This window comes from Boleophthalmus pectinirostris, unplaced genomic scaffold (assembly GCF_026225935.1).
Source record: "Boleophthalmus pectinirostris isolate CB_2022bp ecotype Guang Dong unplaced genomic scaffold, ASM2622593v1 HiC_scaffold_21, whole genome shotgun sequence".
NCBI classification, from domain to species: Eukaryota; Metazoa; Chordata; class Actinopteri; order Gobiiformes; family Gobiidae; genus Boleophthalmus; species Boleophthalmus pectinirostris.
Window position 1 is genome coordinate 12,421,143 of NW_026571175.1, and position 19,893 is coordinate 12,441,035.

At 36.2% G+C, this 19,893-nt stretch overlaps 1 protein-coding gene across 4 annotated transcripts in view; it reads left to right on the forward strand.

Annotated features, from left to right (window-relative positions):
* ptprua (protein tyrosine phosphatase receptor type Ua) overlaps positions 1–19,893 on the forward strand; it is a 456,280-nt gene that overhangs the window by 312,626 nt on the left and 123,761 nt on the right. For all 4 annotated transcript variants that reach the window (XM_055157468.1, XM_055157470.1, XM_055157469.1 and 1 more), the window contains exon 9: positions 8,091–8,200. In XM_055157468.1, the coding sequence (XP_055013443.1) occupies positions 8,091–8,200 (110 nt within the window). The remainder of the gene's footprint in view (positions 1–8,090; positions 8,201–19,893) is intronic.

Here is a 19,893-nt window from a genome sequence, read left to right on the forward strand (position 1 = left end):
ATTAACATTTGTAGTTTTAGTAGAAGTATGTGTTTTTGTAAAATTAGTAGTCTAAGCTGTCATAGGCAAGGGGAGTTTTCTCCAGTATAGCTTTATAAATAAATATTAACCAATACTGTTTTCTGTGATGTCCAGCCAGCTAAAGCATGAAGAGTTCAGGGGTCTGTGAAAGAGACTTAGCTTTGATGATCAGTGGTGGAACTTAATGAAGTGAAACTACTAAAGTACTGTATTTAAATAAAAAAAGTTATCTGTATGTTTGAAGGTGGATAGTTTTTCTTTTACTTCACTACATTTAAGACCAGGTATCTGTACTTTCTACTCCACTATACATTTTTTAACAGAACAGAAAAGTCAGAGTATGTTTATTACTGTCTGAGACCTGCAAGGTTAATTGTGTTTCAAGATCATAGTTTGAGCACGCAAAAATATAAAAACATAAAAATAATTCAATTGTTTGTGTTCAGCAAAGTTCAGCACAAATCTATATCAAAATCACTACATATGAAGCTTAATTAGATTTCAAATTCTGCGCAAAATGCTTTTACTTTTTATTCTTTAGTACATTTTTTGAACTGTTACTTTTATGCTTTTACTTAGGTAGATTTTTTTTTCATGTTAGACTTTTACTTTTACTTCAATATTTCTTTAGTTTGTTTTGGTATTCATACTTTTACTTAAAGGTGCGCTATGTAACTTTTTAATTGGGTGTCCGTCACCTTCTTGTTTCTATGGATTTGTCGTTACTCTGCTTGGAATATTCCACAGTATGACATTAAACACTTACTTTACTTTACATTTATTATATTACAGGTGGTTTTATAGCTCAAAGATGCATAGAAAAATAGGCATTGTGACTGTGAGCGAGGTTGTCTTTCCACAGATCTGAGCTATAACTTGGGCTGGTTTGGTCTCCGTGAAGATAGAAACATTTAACGCCATACTGAGAAACCAAGCAATAACATCTGCATGGAGAAAATCATTTGGTGAAACCTCCATCAGAAAAGTTACTCACTGCACCTGAGAGAAAGAGTAAGCATTCATAAACAATGGATCACCATAGTCCAAAACAGACATAAAAGTTTCAACCAGTTTTTTCTTGGCACTGAAAGAAAAGCAATATTTGTATCTAAAATAGAAACCAATCTTTTGTTTGAGTTTTTTTTTTTTTAGTAATCCAAAAACCACCTCAACCTCTCCGTCTCCTCTTCGTCCGTTAACATTTACCAAAGATTTATATTCACTTTACGATTCATCGCTTTACTCTTTTTTTTCTGTGCCCGAGTCTGTCTTATTTAAATAGCACGCAGGCAGAAAATGGAGCCTCTGTTCTTATTGAGAATTTTTATTACTTCTGCAAAATGCACTTAAGCATCTGGTGAAGCAGCAATTTTGTTTTCCATGTGATTTAACAGCGAGCAGTGGAAGAATATGCAAAAAGCAGAAGGAAGGCTTAATCAACCACGCCTACACAGTGCACTGAGACACTTGAATTATATGAAACGGAAGAGGAAAGCCAAATAAAACATTTTAATCACTATACATTGGTCAATGTAGTACAAGAAGTTAGGTTAAGTAAAATAAAGTTTGGGAAATTACTAACCAAATAAACCAGAATAAAATTGTAATATAAATAGTAAGAGTATGATTATTATTTATTTCCAATTAATTAATCAGTCAATGAATTATTTATTTCGAGCTTGCTTGTTCAATTCTTTTTCACACATTACTGTCATGGCAGTCAACTTAAAGCTGCATTGTGTAACTTTTCTGGTGAAGGGTCTGTCACATGAATGTTTCACAGTATTACATTTAACCTTTCTATTTTCACAGAAATCAAACCAGACCAAGTTACAGGTCAGATCTGTGGAGAGGCAACCCCATGTTTTTCTAGGGCAATAAAACCACCTGTAACTGAATAAATGGTAGAGCTGTTTAATTTCACACTGTGCATGTTTAATGTCATACTTTGGAACATTCTAGGAAGAGCAGTGACGTATCCATAGAAACGGATGACCAAACCAACCAAAAAGTTGCAGAGTGTACCTTTAACATTGTAACACAACAGAAATGTGCTTACCATTTGTGCACTTAGGATAATAACAAACAAAAAAGCTCAAAAGGGAATGGGAGGAAGTAAATCTTTTTTTACTGCCATCCTCAGAGAACGGTTTGTTACGTTGTTACTTTCACATAATTACAACACTTTTGTACTCACCATTTGTATAAGTACTGATAAATCAAATATATAAGGATAATATATACACTACAACAACTCACTTCCTGCTTGTTTCCATGGAGGTGTTATTGAAAGTTCAGTATGGCATTCAGCTTGTCTAACTTGTAATCATTTCTTTTATTAGGTTCTTTTTTCAGTCCAAGAGTTTGTTTTCATACCTGACAGTTTTGACTGCTCACTAGTGGTCATCTAGTGCAGTCGGACTGCACTGTCACCTTGCCTCCACTGGTAGGAAGACGGCGCCAAAATCAGTGTAAATCAGCTGACCGTACATGTCACAGCAACATTACGTGACCTCTCTGAGGAAGATCGCTAGTAAGCAGTCGAAACTATCAGGAATGAGAACAAACTCCTGGATTGAAAAAATAATCAAATAACATAAATGTTAAAAAAACAAATGAACCTCGTTGGACATGTAATTATTTAGTTACATGTGTGTTTTGTTTAGGGTCTTTTTATGACTCAAAAACCTATATTTCTACTATGAGCAGGGACATCTCTCTACACATATAACTTGTAGCTTAACCTTTGTATTGTTGGATATTCAATGAAAACAATGCTACAGCATGCTAATTATCACTGTGCTTGATAATGTACTTGTATAACATTTTCCAGAACTTATTAACTATATTAACAGATTTTTAATTGATATTTTACTGTATTAGTTCATTACAGTGTTTAAAAACGATATGATCTACTTTACTACCACGTCTCATATACAATAAAACTGTTTTATCAATCTCTGATGACATATTGCACTATAGAAAATTATCATGCATGTCAGTGCAATTTTCTCCATTAGATCTTTACTTATCTGACAAGTTAAAAGCCTGCATTGTTATGATGCTGTTGCCTTTATATTTCATATGACAGCACTAGAACAATTTTCACAAAACTTTCAAAAAGAATCCAGCACCTGCTTGTTTCCATGGAAGTGTTAAAGGTCCTATATTACACAAAAGGATTCTTGCGAGATTTAAGCCATGTTAGAATACTGTTATCTAAACAAAAACACACCTGGAATTGTCTTTTGTTTCATTCAGACATATTTTAGCAATCCTTTATTATTAGTCTGTCTATATTTCCAAAACTCAAAGTGCTCTATTCCACCTTGTGATGTCATGAAGTTTTTGTTTTCAAATTAACATCTTTTAGTTCAGTAGGGATTAGCAATTCCAGGTCTGAAATTATCCAAATGATTCTTGTGAAGTTGTATGAAGTTTAAAATTGCAAAACTGCTTTACCACTTGACTTCACAAGGTGGAACAGTGTGTTTTCATTTTGAGAGAAGAACTCAGCCTAAATATACAGAGTTTGTGTAAATGAAACAAAACATAACTCCAGGCCTGTTTGTGATGAGGAAACAACATTATAATATACCAGATCTGAAAATAGTCCTTTGATAATTTGCCTGGAATATCCCAAATGGTATTCATCTTGTCTAGTGTGTAGGGGTGTAACGATATCTAAATCTCACCATATGATATTATCACAATATGCATCTCATGGAATGATATTTATTGTGATATTTTAAAGTTGCTAATAATTAAAGATGGGACACTTTTTTGCTTTTAAAATAACTTGACAAGATTTTGGTGTGAATGATTACCGTCATAGTCCCAAGAATTCAATTACAAACATATTTATTCATCTTGTCTGCACTGAAATGAATCATGGGATATGTAGTTTCCTGTGTTTATAAGCTGTTGCTACTGTAAAACTGTGCATTTAAGCAAAGAAACTTGTGATTCAATGTATTGTGACAACCCATAATATTATTGTGAGACTTTTGACAAAACAATATCACGATATTCCGGTTATTGTTACATCTCTACTATTTAGGGGTGTAGCGATATCCAAGTCTGATGATACGATATCTTCATGGTATGAACCTCATGGCACGATATTTATTGCGATATCGTGGGAAAGCTCACAATATGGTGGGGAGACTCACGATTAGGGATGTAACAATATCCAAATCTCTCAGTACAATATTTTCACGATATTCATTCTCACGGTATGATATTTTGTAGAGGCTAATATGCTTACTTCTTCCTCTTAAAATGCCTTGACAAGACTTAATCCAAAGAACTAAGACTTAAAAGTGCTTAGAACTGTTATTTCTTCATGTAGTCTGCACTGAAATCGAGCAAAGAAAAAAAAAAAAAAAACAGACAGAGGGAACTACATAGACCATGATGTCTATGTAGTTCCCTCTGTCTGTTTTTTAGCTATTGCTGCACCATAATTTAAGCAAAGACACTTGTGATTTGATATAATGTGACAGTCCATGATATTATTGTGAGACTTTTGACGATACGATATCACGATATTTCGGTTATTGTTACATCCCTACCATTGTGTAATTATGCCATTAATAGTTTTTTATTACCCAAAAAATACCTTGAAACCACAGATATGACTTGGCTATAGCTATAGTATGCTAATTCTTACTGCGCTTGAGAATATACTTTTCCAGATCTTATTAATTACAGAAATAGATTTTTAATTGATATTTAACTGCAATAGTTTATTACAGTGATTAAAAACAATACGATCTACTTTATTACCATATGTACAAAAGCCGATTTAATCACCTCGACTGGCACATTGCACTATAGAAAATTATATTCTGGGTGTAATTTTCTCCATTAGATCTTTACCTATCTGACAAGTTAAAAGCCTGCATTGTTTTGTTTCTGTTGACTTATATTTTAGACGACAGCACTCAATTTCTTTTTTTTTTTTTTTTCTGTCGCGCTTGAGTGTTTTTGAATGCCACTCTGACAGCTCTGACAGTGTGCTATCCCCCTGTCTGCTCCAGCGCACCGTCTCATATCTATACAGTAATTGAGCCTGGTTCAATGACAGCTCCTCCTGCCGCACAACGCCCCTTGTAGAAGTGCTTTGCTCATGGGCTCGGCGGGTGCTTTTGTGCGCGCCTGTCAGGGAGGCGTGGGCGCACAAAAGGTGTTTCTAGAGCGCGTTGACGGAGGGTTCTGAGGTGGAGATGGGCTAGTTTGATGTTGTATGCAGAAGTGAGGAAAGTTCTTGAGGATTGGGGCTTTGAAAAGAACTGACAGAGGTGAGGTTTTGAGCCGTGTGTGGCAGATTTTGTGGAAATTTCTAACTGTGAGATGTAACAGGTTTTCAAAAATTTTTCCCCTATATCACTAATATCATACACCCTGGTCCTAACTCTTACTGTAACCCAACCGTATCCTATAAGTAAACTAACTGCAGCCTGTTTAGCTATTTGTTGAAATCACAGACTGTTTAAAAAAGTGGAGGGAGTGCGAGTGTGACGTCATCCATACTGTTGAGCTCTGGTCAAATCAAATGAAGCTCGCTAAGCTTGCAGTTATAAGAGTGAATTTGCAGCAGAGTGCCATATTAGGAATAGGAATGTATTTAAAGAACATCTATTATGCAAAATCCACTTTTCATCATGTCTTTTAATCATGTCATAGTGGTTCCCCCTTTCATTTACCCTCTGGAAGTTGTATTTGGAGTGATTTGTGCATGTTTGAGTCATCTTTAATCACTTATTTTCAAGACTCCATAGTGCAGATCATGCCTTGTGTTCATCCAGCATACGGCCACTGCTCTCTACCAACTTTGTTTTACAATTTAATTTTCTCAATCAGTGATATAGGCGTAGTATTCATTTTTTTCATTTTGGTATGAATGGAAAAAAAAAATCTGCTGCTCGCTTGTATGATGTACAGATATCCACATGAGTTGTCGTGTGTTGGGGATCTGTTGGTGGTGATATGTCAACATTGGGCGAAGTGGGCATGCCTTGCAAGGACCCAGCGTTAATAAATGTAGTATTTCGTTTTAAACGCAGTATCAGTGTTTCTTTTGAGTGCGATTCACATTATTAAATCATCCCCAGGGTACATATGAGGCAGAGCGGGTGTGTCAGCGTGTTTAAGCGTGAATGTAGCGATAAGTGCACGTTGCTCTGGACTCACATGGCCGGTTTACATTGACTCCAGTGGAGACACAAAATACTCGCCGTGAGTCGCAAATAGACAAACCTCGCTCTCACTGCTTTCTTTTAGTGTGGACGAGTACGTAAATCCACATCTCCACTTCAGACAAAGGCAGAAAGGAAGCCAAAGAAGAATATTTACATTTTATTTAGACAGCCCTGGGACAGGTGTCTGTGCACATGCCTGTGTGTCTGTCTGCAGAGGGCGGCTGTCTGTGGTGTGTACGATATGAGCCATGCACACACCGGCCTCAACAAATCCGTAACATCAACTCTGTTCGTGTTAATGTTCACGGCGCCGTGGATATTTTTTACTTTTAATGGATATTTTTTAAATATATCCAAATAACTTTTTACTGTTTAATAAATTTTTTAAACTGGTACTTTAATACTTTTACATTCCATTTACAGTTCCCATTGGGCACTCATGCTGCCTCACCGCAATGGGCTTGAGCTTCAGAAATGTAAAACAAATTAATTTGGGATTACTCAAACATTTGTGAATGAAACAAAATACAACTCCAGATATGTTTTTGATGAGGTAGCAACATTCTAACATAGTTAGCAGATTCCTTTCAGTGTAAACGGGGTCTGAGAAATCTATTTGAAACCACCCACTCCAACAATCCAGTCTCCTGTGTCTGCCACAGTGGATACATCTTTGAAATTTAAGGTTGCAGGTTCAAGTCCTGACACTGCCACTTCACTAATAGTCACCAGGCACAGTCACTTACAACTACTTCATTCATTGCACTGAATCTAGTTTATCTTGATTTATGAGCACCTATTTTTAACTGTTTTGGCTATATATTATTTATCATGTAACTAGTGTGGGCAGCCATGTGCTATTGTCTGTTTAAATTAACGGGCTATGTGTCGGTGTGCAATTTACATTTTAAAGTATATACATTTTGAATCTAATTACTGCCCACTCTCTATGTTAATTATCATACAAAACATATGATAGTCTAGTACCGTGCTTGGTAAATATAGCATTTGCTAAGGTGTGAAGCAGTAGCCTAATTATTGCACAATGTTGTTGGTATCTCAGTCTTCTCATTATATCCTTGTTTACTGTTTTTGAGGAGAGCGGCTCTGATTGACATTTTATACTTCAATAAAACCTTCATCCGATTTAAAGAACATATAATTATACATTCTTGTGGCTTTAATTCTCGTAAACATGCTTTTGGTCACCGATAGGGATTAGAATTTTATATTTTCTAACTTACAATAATGTTTACACCTCAGTTTCCAGAGAGGAATTAGGAGTTATAAACAAATAAAGTTCTGAGGCCATGTGAATATTATGTTAATAGAGCCATGAGGTTATTGTGAGAATAATTTGACTGTAGACAGAGTCAGTTGATGGTTTATGGTCGAGCTTTTTTACCTGTGACGCAACAATCCAGCCAATCTGGGTTTATACTCATACAAGTTCAAAATACATGCGTGATTATGCAACCAAAACACAGGCCATCATGCTAATGTTTCCAAACTGCACAGTAAAATAATGCAACATGGTCGAAATGAGTTTGGTAATGCTGGATTGATATGGACTAAATGCACGTTATTTAAGATCTGCTGTTTTATTGTTTTCCTGTTTCCCTCCATTGCAAGGTGTATCAGAATCTTTTCTTCCTGGTCAGCACACTAAAGGCATACAGCATACCCTTTTAGCCAAAAATATAACAAAATAAAAGCTTTATTTTTTTGTTTGCTGACTAAAAGATAGCTCTACAAAGTCCTTTTATGTCCAGTATAAAATGTGAGTGTGTCTTCTTTAAGCCCCAGCACAGCCCAGTGTTTGTTGTTGTCACACTTGTTTTTCTTCTCTCTTTCTTCTCGCTGCAGTTCCTGGGGGCATCGCTCCAGAGTCACTGACCTTCACCCCATTAGACGACATGATCTTCCTCAAGTGGGAGGAGCCAGTGGAGCCCAACGGACTCATCACACAATATGAGGTAAGTTACGTGATCATTTTTTTCATGTGCTGTTGGTTTGTGATCTATTTTTACTAGAAATTGCAAAGACAATGACTTAATTTTGGAACATGCATTTTTAAGACCTTCCTTTACTTTCAGAGTTATCTAAATGAAGGAATGTGCATACTTGTGCATGTCGTTTGTTATTAAAACCTGGTCTTAAAAAGTCTTAAAATTCACACTAGAAGCCATGTTGGGCCCAGAACAGCATTCTCAATAAACTGTTAAATATTTGACATATTTCATTAAAACAAAATCCAAATTCTGAATTATAAGCACTAGAATTATATATAAAAAACAAAACAAACTTATCCACTGATTCTTCTTGGTAAAATAAACGTAACTAACCATTTTTTTCTACTTAAAACTACAAACTTTACAAAAAATCTTCATGATGTTTTAGTGTAACATTGTAGTTATTGCTAGTCAAGCATTACAGATTAGGAAACAAGTAAAAGAGTCTGAACTGAAAAGAAGCAAGTCGAAGTCACCCACAAGACAGAAGAAAGTTTACAATTATAAGAAAAGGTTGACAACAGGGCAGAATAGAAAATTGATATTCCGTTTGTGGGATTGGATGGCTGGATGTCTGTCTGGGTTCATTGTTTACCTTTGTGAGGAGGATACATCCCGTTTTGTCAGTTGGAAATGTAAGAGTAAATGTCACAGGACGGATGACAGTTGCAGGAGAAACATTGTGGAAAGGTCACAGATTGGGAAAGACACAACCAACCATGCAATAAGTTATGATCCGATAGTATCCAAACTGGGATAACTTCTGTATATCTACTCCATAAGTTTGAAAACACTTTATCGGACTTTGAGAAATAAGATTCAGTTATGTTAAAAATAGCTATTCTCCATAGAAAATTCCTTGAACAAAGTTAACAGAATGAGTCAACTATTGAGTCAAGAGATATGTAAAGTAATCAAGTTTTTTTTTTTTTTCTAAAGGGCTGCTGTAAATGCTCAGTTGTTAGTAGTTACATAAATTGATGATCATCTGTAGAACCATGTATAAAGTTATCATAACATACAAATTCCTGGCTCAATTGTAGAGATGTTTTTTAAAGCTGTATTCACTTGTCTTGGTTTTGTCATTGAGGCCAGTTTAGTCCTGAATACAGACTTGATTTTGGTCTTATTCTAGTCCTGGTTCAGTCCTAATCTGGTCCAGGTTTAGTTCCAGATTTAGTCCTAGTTAAGTGCCAGTTGTTGTGATGTGCAAATGGGAAAACACATCTTCAAACTCTAAAGCGTAAAATACCATCTTATTGTTTTGTGGACTGGGTGTCATTATTTGTGGAGGACAAATTCTATGGATAATGTGGACAAGATGCTGCAGGTTAAATGTACATCTTTACGAGAGGTGAGTAATAAATTCTTCTCATTATTTTCGCTGTTTCCTGAGTTTGTTCTTGCGTCTCTGTGTCCGTCACTCCTCTGCCCCTGACGCTGTATTTTATTGGTTGTTACTGTAGCGTTGCTGATGTTTGGTGCTTACGATCTCACAAAGCAGCTCAGAATCACAAAGACACCGCACATGAGGAGCACAGCGGTTTCAAAATTGCACACGAAGACACAAAGGCAGGTCACAGCTTCCTGAACTCAGGGAGAAGCAAATCACAGCCAAAATTGGGCAAATTCTCCTCTAGTGTGTGGCAGCCTTTAAAGTATTGAAAAATCCTTAACAGTGGACAACTTTGGGTGCATTCATCCTCACAGTCACCACATCCAAACTGAAACTTAAGTGGAACTAAACCTGCACTCAAACAAAACCAAACAATGTTAACATCAAGGCTCACCCGGGCTTGAACCAGAGCCGAAACAAAACTTGGGGAGCCACTTTCACTCTAATGGTTTTCACTTTAAAGCCATTTTGAACTTGTTTGTACATAACTGTATACAACTAATATTGCAGGTGCTGGAGTCATTCCCTATTGGCAACATCTATTTTTTACATTGCTATTTACATTTTGCATTATGATTCTGAACCAGTCTCTCCATTTTTCCCCGCTCCCCCATTCCCCCCGGCCACTTCTTTTTGTTTCTTGCTTTAGCAGAGTGCAATACGTGACCCAGTTGTGCGCGGTACCCACTTTTCACACATGGGCAGATTTACACTACGCGTTCATATGCTAATGAAGCCACGGCCCAGACTGCTCGCTGTAATTACATAGGGGACAGTCATTCTAATTATGTATGTGCCTAAGAGATGCCTCCACTAGGGGCCACTTTAAATGTGTCTAATGAATTACTGACGCCCTTAGAAAAATAAGTTAGTCTTTTATAGTGTGGACGTTGTTGTGTGTGGATTATAGGGTTAAAATGGTATGCTAACTTCATGAAAGCTTTTGTGATTAGACATGAAAAATTTACTTTTTAAAATTCCAGAAGCATATATTACTGTTTCATCATTATTTTTCTAATAGTCCAGTGAGGTTAAATTGGTCTTCCGATAATTTGTTATTAGGTTGTTTTTTTTCAGACCAAGAGTTTGTTTATTTATCTGACAGTTTCGACTGCTCACTAGTGGTCTTCCTCAGAGTGGTCACGTGATGTTGCTGTGTATGTCCGGTCATCTGATTTATACAGATTTTGGGCTGTCTTTGTACTGGTGGAGGCAGGATGACAGCGCCATCTGCAGTCCAACTTTCTCAGGACAGTATCTCAGGTGTGTGTACAGCAATGATCAACAAAACACAAAGCAGAACAGGAACAACTCAGATTGGTCATCTCTGACCACTGTAAAACAAAGAACCACACAGGACGGAGCAAACATCATTAGGACAAAGGACAACCAACATTGCTGCTGGATTAAAGAGGCACTTGAAATATGGAAAAACACCCACGTGAATATAAACCAGGACAAGGGGCCTTTTTTACTCTCACACACCTGGGATTCTGTACTGAGGAAGTCGGACTGCAGATGGCGCTGTCATCCTGCCTCCACCGGTAGGAAGACAGCACCAAAACCTGTATAAATCAGTTGACTGGACATACACAGCAACATCATGTGATCACTCTGAGGAAGACTGTGAGTGAGCAGTTGAAACTGTCAGGTATGAAAACAAACACTTGGACTGAAAAAAAGAACCTAATAACATAAATTATTTTTCTGTTATTTTTTTATTGAAAGTGGCAAATCAGAACAATATAAAACTTAAGAGAAAAGCGTTTACATTTTTACAGTAGCAGAAGTAATCATACAGTCATAGAAAATGGAAACTAGTCTTTAAATTCTGACAGGTATGTTCAAGTATGTTCTAAATTTTCTGTATTTATTTAAATTTTGTCCCCACTTCATAAGAAAGACTATCAAGCTCTTAAAATATGAAAAGAAAGCTGTAACCCTCTTATTTTCAATCAGAAAGACATACTGAGATGGGAATTGCTGAAAATTCGCCAAACTTCAATTGTGCATAGCTTGTTCCCACTTATAATTAGAATCTTTTGGCAGACACCAAAACTACAGAGCTCCACACAGAGCCCAGCCATTTGTACTCCAAAGCTTTACAAGCAGTTTGAATTGGGTCTTATTTTAGACTGGTATTTTAGTGAAAATCAGTTGGATTAATACGAGGTTAAAGAAAAAATTAAAGTACCAGAGTTATTGGGTCTAAACTGGATTAGCGTTTTTAATCTCTTTTATTCGTAAGTAAAAGACATTTTGGTTTTTTTTGCAGAGGACATTCTATCACCAAAATAACTGCAAACATTTCAGTCAGTTTTGATAATCGAGAGCATTTCATTCCTGTCAGTCTTGTCTCTATACAGACCTGACTTGTAACTTTGGATCTCATTGTTGGCATGCCATCTGAGACACTACTCAAAGGGTTTTTATCTGTGCTTGTAATTTAACAGTGATTTCTTTAGCACAACAAAAGATGACATAACATTAGAAATAGATGGGATACAGATTAAAAGAATAAACAAAACTACATTTTTAGAAGTCATGATTGATGAAGGTCTAAACTGGAGACCTCATATAAATTACACTAAAGGCAAAATTTCCCAAAGCAATTTCTGTGCTGCATAAAGTAAAGTTCTCTCTAAATAGTGCAGCATTATTAACCTTGTATAACTGTATAATATAATTGCACCATATCTGATGTACTGTACTGTATGGAAATTTGAGGGTCAACATGTAAAACCTACCTACTTACCTAAACTTACCTATTTATTTTATAGAAAAGGGCCTTGAAAATTATCACCAACAGTCATTATAGAGAGCCATCCAAACCATTATTTGTTCAACTTAAAGTATTGAAAATCCATGATATTGTTGACTTAAGTCTCCTCAAAGTCATGCATAAAGCAAAGTGCAATGTATTACCTGTAAATATTCAAAGACTGAGATGAGAACAAGCCACTACAATTTAAAAGAATTTAAAAATTAAAAAAACAAAAACACAGAGTCAGAACCAAGGTTATGGAGTAAAGGACTGCTGTGAAAGGAGTTAATTTATGGAATAGTCTTGACAAAGATAAAAAAAAAAAAAAAAAAAAAAAAAAAGGATCAAGTACAATATTGGCATTTTAAAACACACAAAAAAAATCCAGTGCAATGTGTAGGTATTAGGGGTGTAACAATAACCAAAATATCATGATATTGTATCGTCAAAGTGCTATAATATAATATCGTGGACCATCACAATATATTTAATTACAAGTCTCTTTGCTTAAATTAAGAGTTATGGTGCAGCAATAACTAAAAAAAGGCAGACAGAACTACATAGACCATGATCCTTTGCTCCATTTCAGTGCAGAATACATGAAGAAATAACAGTTCTAAACACTTTTAAGTCTTAGTTCTTTGGATTAAGTCTTGTCAAGGCATTTTAAGAGGAAAATGTAGCATATTAACAGTTTTGTTAACCTCCACAAAATATTGCAATAAATATTGTACCGTGACATGTATATTGTGAAAATATCGAACTGAGAGATTTGGATATTGTTGCATTCCTAATTGTTAGCCTCTCCACCATATTGTGAGCTTTTCCACGATATCGCAATAAATATCGTACTGTGAGATTCATACCGTGACGATATCGTATCGCGAGACTTGGATCTCGTTACACCCCTAGTATGTATGAAGGAAATTAAGTTGTTGTGCATAATAATGAATATTTCTGTTTGCAATTGATTCATAATTGTGACTGAAATGAAATGTATTGAATTGAAATCTTTTAAAGTAACTATCAGTGTTGTCTAGAAAATGGGAAAAGGGGGCAGATTACATAAGATGACTTTTCTTTCTGCTCCTTTTCATTCATTTCTTGTATGTTTGATGTTATGACAATGTTAATGTCTTTTTATACTTTATGAATGGAATAATCAAACACATTATAAAAAATAATAAAAAGGTGCATTGTGTAACTTTTCTGGTGGAGGGTCCGTCAAATGCTTTTCTCTGTGAAAATGTTATTGCTTTGGAATGCTTTACAGTATGGCATTAAATCTTTCTATCTCCATGGAGACCAAACCAGACCAAGTTAAAAGTTAGATCTATGGAGAGGCAAGCCACTTACAGTCAGTGTCTGTTTTTCTATGTATTTTTGAACATAAAACCACCTGTAATTGAATGTTTAACTGTGGAACCTTCCAGACAGACCAGTGACATATCCATAGAAACAAGCAGGTGACGGACCCCCAAACCAAAAAGTTACACAGCGCACCTTTAACTCCATTTCTTCAACTTCCAATACTTTAACTTCAATTGCATGCACTTTAGAAACATGTCAGTAGAGATGATTCTATTTCGATCAAATTTTCCGCCCGGTTTGGATGCTAAGAAGATGGGAAAATGGCTCCGTGGTTGAACATATAGCAGTCCGATTCAAAGCGAAGTTTGGTTCAGAAGAGGAAGTGTGAGCAGAGGAGGAGGAGACAGAGGAAAGATTGGTGCTCTAACCCTGGTCCATACAGATGAGCCCCGCTGTCTATATCATTTGACCTGCTGCTGAGCTCATTGGAAAACACACTCAGACACTATAAATATAAGGCGGCAATGGGCCAGAAAGAAAAGTATTGTGTAAATGAAAACAGTTGGAAGCAGGGCTGGGAGTTATAGGGTACAAAAGCGGGATTTAACACTTTATTTAGGCTAGTAAACGCTTGTACTCACACTAGCCAGTTAGAACATTTTTTTTATGCTTTGTGCTGGTAGCCCTATGGGAAAAAAAATACACAAAACATTTATAAAAGGGCCTATCTTAGACTATTTTCTTATCTATGTCGTAATGTTGTTTACCTGGAGTTGTATTTTGTTTCATTCACACATGTTGGAGGAACCCTTTATTATTAGTCTATCTGCATCCCCAAGCTCAAAATGCTCTATTCCACCTTATGATGTCATGAAGAGTAAGTTTTCAAGTTAACAGCTACCTATTATCTTTTGTTCACTAAAGATTGGCAATTTCAGGTCTGAAATGATCCACAATGATTATGGTGAAGGTGTATGGAGTTTAAAAACAATTGGAGCACTTCCTGTATTACCACATGACAGTGCAAGGTGAATCAGGGCCTGTTTACATGAAAACGCTTGCGGGTAAAAGCAACTAAATATTTTAGCGGAAGTGCCTTTCGTTTAGACATGACAGCGTTTTTGGGGCTTAAAAAATCCCCTCCAGAGTGGAAAAGTTGAATAAGTAGCGTTTCCGTTTACACTGCCCAAGACGCAAAACTCTGACATTCTATTACCAAAATAATTTTAAGAATTTCAGTCAGTTTTGATAATCACAAGCATTTCATTCCTGTCAGTCGTGCCTCTACACAGACCTGACTCGTAACTTGGATCTCGTTGTTGGCATGCCATCTGAAACTCTACTCAAAGGGATATTGTCTGTGTTTATAATTCAACAGTGATTTCTTTAACACTTTAAAGGTTTAAGATTTTTAATAAAAAATAAATAAATTAAAAAAAATCATATTATTTAATGATAAAAAAAAAAAAGACATAAAATTTGAAATAGATGGGATACAGATTAAAAGAGTAAACAAAACTACATGATCCAAAATGATTATGGTGAAGGGGTATGGAGTTTGAAAACAATTGGAGCACTTCCTGTATTACCACATGACAGTGCAAGGTGAATCAGGGCCTGTTTACACGAGAACGCTTACGGGTAAAAATGACAAAATATTTTATCGGAAGTGCCTTTCATTTAGATGGTGGCGGCGTTTTGGGGGGCTGAAAAAGGCAAAAATCTGAAACCATCCTCCAGAGTGGAAAAGTTAAATAGGCTGCGCTGAAGCGTTTCCCTCTGCATTGCCCAAAATGCAAATCTCTGGTCAGATCTGATCACGTCGCGTACGTGTTTATGTCACATACATCACCACTTAGCGTCACCACCTAACCGCCTGGCATTCATACCCAATAGAATTCCACAGACTTTTGCGTCACCGTATGCACGCAGATTTACCCCTGAAAACGCTTGTCTAAACACGGAATAAAAAGTGAAAACCTGACACCACTTTTGCGTCTTCTGTTCAGACCGTCATCATATAAACGTAGCCTCAGAGTGTTTTCAGTTTGAGAGAAGAACTCAGCCTAAAAGTTCAGGGTTGGGGTGTTAAACATGAGTGAATGAAACAGAACACAACTCCAGGTATGTTAGTGATGAGGAAACAACGTTATAACATAGATCAGAGAATAACACAACATGAGCCCTTTCACAACTGAAATACGAATATGAAACATTAAAAAAAACATAATAATTAGCATATTGGTAATGTAGTGGGCAAAATAAGTCAGTCTTAAACTTGGTTCAGTTGCTTTTGGTTAACTTCATCATAGGACATGTTCATGATAAATTTCTACTTAGCAACGCAATAACAGTTCTACGGAGACAAGCAGAAAATACTGCAGAAAAATGACAATGCGCATGTTTAATTTTGAAAACCCCAACAGACACATTTTGTTCTCTGCTCTAAATTTTAAATCTTTCCAGTGTTTTCCATTTGACTCTGCTGGTTGCATCATGTACTACAACTGTGTTCTTTCTAGGCCATGTACACAGCAGGAGTGGAGTCTATGCAACTGCGTTTTGAAGAAATTTGGGTTAAAGAAACAAGAATTCAGATCTCCTGCTGTTTTACTTCAGCTTAGCCTGGTGTAGAGATACTATATACACATTTTTCACTGATTTAGTTTAGATCTTTGAATAAGCCCACTCATCCAACAGTATTGCAATCTGCTTAAATATTGCAATATTTAAGCAGACCCTGTTATATAAGAATTCAAAGGGCCTCTACCCATTTTTTTTCATGCAAGAAAGTTATTTAAGTAAAGTATTTGCTTTGAACCAGCTAGAAATGAGACTGTGTACGGTCTGCATCTAATCACAGAGCTTTTATCCTGTGAACCAGGAAATTGAGCTAGTACACAGTCAGCATGCTAGTTGTTATTAGTGTGATGGGAAAACTCCAATCTAGTATCGGAAAGTTGTGAAACGCGCTGGTAACCTCATTGTGGTGAAAAATTAGGATGCTCAGTATTCATAAGGTGTAAGTGAGGAATAACTACTTGTAAATCTACTTTTGTTTTTCATGTTTTTAAGACATACAGTAGTGCATTTATTATGGTCAACTTAAACTGTAAATTGCCCAGTATTCATGCTGTTTTGTTTTTTTTTTATTGTAAAAAAAAAAATTTTCATAAATTTAAATTGGAAAAGGAAATAAATTCTCCACTCTACTTCCTCACTTAAAGGTGCATAGTGTAACTTTTCTAGTGGTGGATCTGTTGAATGCTTTTCTCCATGGAGATGTTATCGCTTAAACCTTTCTGTCGTCATGGAGATCAGAACAGACCAAGTTACAAGTCAGATCTGTAAAGAGGCAACCCCGCTCACAGTCAGAAGTCACAGTCACAGTCTGTTTTTTTAGGTAATTTTGAGCCTTCAATCCACCTGTAAGTGAGTAAATGGTAAGGTAGTTAAGGTGATTAAATGTAAAGCCAAATGTAATAAACATATAATAAAATATAACGTATTAAGAGCAATCACATTAACTTATAATGAACCAACCAATGCGTTATTTATAAACCTTCAAACTCTGACATTTTACAAGTCGACCTTTACACTTTGAAAATCATGTTCAAAATAAACAACAATCTCTTGTCAAACTCATTAAAGAATATCTTCAAAACGCAAAATAGCCAGTATGGAGTTCAGAGGTACGGCCATGTTTATCAAAAAGAAAATCAGAACAAACATTATGAAATGTTGTGTATCTGTTGAAGGGGTGGAGCTGTGGAACAATTGTACAGAAGACCTAAAATTGTGCTCCACTCTCTTCCATTTTAAAAAGAAGTTTAACTTTAACTCTGGGAATGAATTATGATACTTAGTTTGTGCTATAGTACTTTGCTGTACTGTTGCTGTATTTATGAATATGAACTGGTTTCAAGATGACGCTCTGACAAAGGAATAAAGGGTATAATAAGCTCAAGATTCAGCCTACACCTTTTCGGTCTGTGTATGTTAAATGTAACTGTCTGTGGAATAATATCAGAATATACGTGTGACCGAAATAAATTAATCAATCAATCAAAATAGGTACTTCCTTTGCAATGCGTGTTAGACAATAAATATTCAATTTTCAGACAAATATGTTACAACATTGTGTGCTGCTGCTGACAATTGATAAGTTAATTGTACCCTGTTACACATATTTTCCAATTCTTTATTTTCCCCACAAATATCCTAAACCATATATTTTCTTTCTATCATTTTCTTCTTGATGCCAGAATAAATGTCTTCTCCTTCTAAACAGACTGTATTGATTACAGAAACAGGCCCGTTGATAAAAAGGCAAAGTGAAGAAATCTGTTTTAACAAGTTTAAATCCGACACAGAGCACATTTGTGTGTAGTTTGAAATCTGATTCACAATTGACTCCTTCAGAAGAATCTCACGAGGGCGCTCTAACTGGTCTTATCGCATTTCCGTTATTACAAATCTATACTGATGGAATTTTTAAGATCGAAAGTTTCCTCAGTCGCTATACTCTTCTACAATTATGTTTAAATTCAAAAGTACATATTGTATTTATATGTAGTTTGAATATCTTCCATTGTATAAACATTTCAAGTCCGTTCCTCACATCCTAATTATTCACTGCAATGAGAACTTTTTAGGGTAGTTTTTTCTGTCACTGTAAAGCTAACAACAACTAGCATGCCAGCAGAGCACTTCCTGGTTCTTGGACAATAAAATGCTTTATACTTAGACACAGACAGCACCAAGCAGTCTCATTCTGACCTTTACTTTTGCAATACATCTGCACTCTATATGTTCTTGTGATGGTTAGACTGGACAATGGAGGAGCTGAATAGGTTGATGGTTCTACTGCTGAGGTGTAGAAAGGTGGTTAGCAGATCTGACAGGTGTTGATAGTAGAAAGAGTGTATTTATATGCATGTCTTTAAATGTGATGTGTGTAGAATCCCTCAGTCATCCAGGTAGAATCCATAGCAAAGGAAAAATTCTATTTGTCAACTGGACAAACATTTATTTAGGTTGAAAACGTTACTGAAAAAGCAACTGGTGATTGGTTGAGAGGCAAAGGTTGCAAGCTGTGATTGGAAGACTGCATTTCCTTCTTCATAGTGCTGTCTTCCAGTTGGTTAAAATTATCCCCAAACGTGATGAGTGGATGAAGATTTTTCAAGCACAATTTTTGGAAACTAAACATAAAAGAATTTAATTTCCGCTTAAAGGAACAGTCTGGAATTTTGGACATAGGACCTAATTTCCTAGTGAGCCAGAGTGTTGGAGACGTGTGGAGACACTTTTTAAAATATTCCATCCAGTCCTTGTATTTGCAGAGGTCAGTGGTGCTAGGCTAGTGCATGTCAATGGCCATAGTTAGCCTGCCACTAAAAACAGTCTTACCCACTCCACAAAACACCCTAAGCAAATCTATTATTACACCAAACTGTTGATGTAAATGTCTGTGTTGATAGAATAAAGTTTAAGATAAAACTGACCTTGTATCGCATGAATTGTTGCATGTTTCTCAGCAGCGGCGGGATTTTACTTTGCCGGTAAGGTAGATGCTGGTAATATCAGTCCGCCTAAGCTTTCTAATCCTTCAAATGCAAGGTTGGTTTTACTTCTAAAATGATTTTATCAACACAGACATTTACATCGACAGTCTGGCGTAATAACAGATTTGCTTCGGGTGCTTTGTGGAGTGGGTAAGACTGTTTTTAGTGGCAGACTAACTATGGCCATTGACATGCGCTAACCATAGCACCAGCGACCTCTGCAAATACAAGGACTGGATGGAATATTTTAAATAGTGTCTCCACACATCTCCAATACTCTGGTTAACTAGAAAATGAGGTCTTATGTCCAAAATTCCAGACTGTCCCTTTAAGTAATTTTGTTGGACATTACCTGACTTGTTCACCTTTTCTTTCCATTGTCAAAAGTTTCCTAACCTTCAAACTTGTCGAACTCTGATGTGGCAGTTTACTGGGAGCACTTAGTCTCAAAAGTGATTGTGGATGTGCGTGTGTGTTTGTGTGTGTGTGTGTGTGTAGACAGGGGCCTTACGCCATGAAGAATGGACACTGTTTCATCTGTGGCCTGTTTGATTTCCTGAGCTGTGTCCGTCCAGATTTACGACCTTAAACTCATTCATCAAACGCTAACAAATAAAAA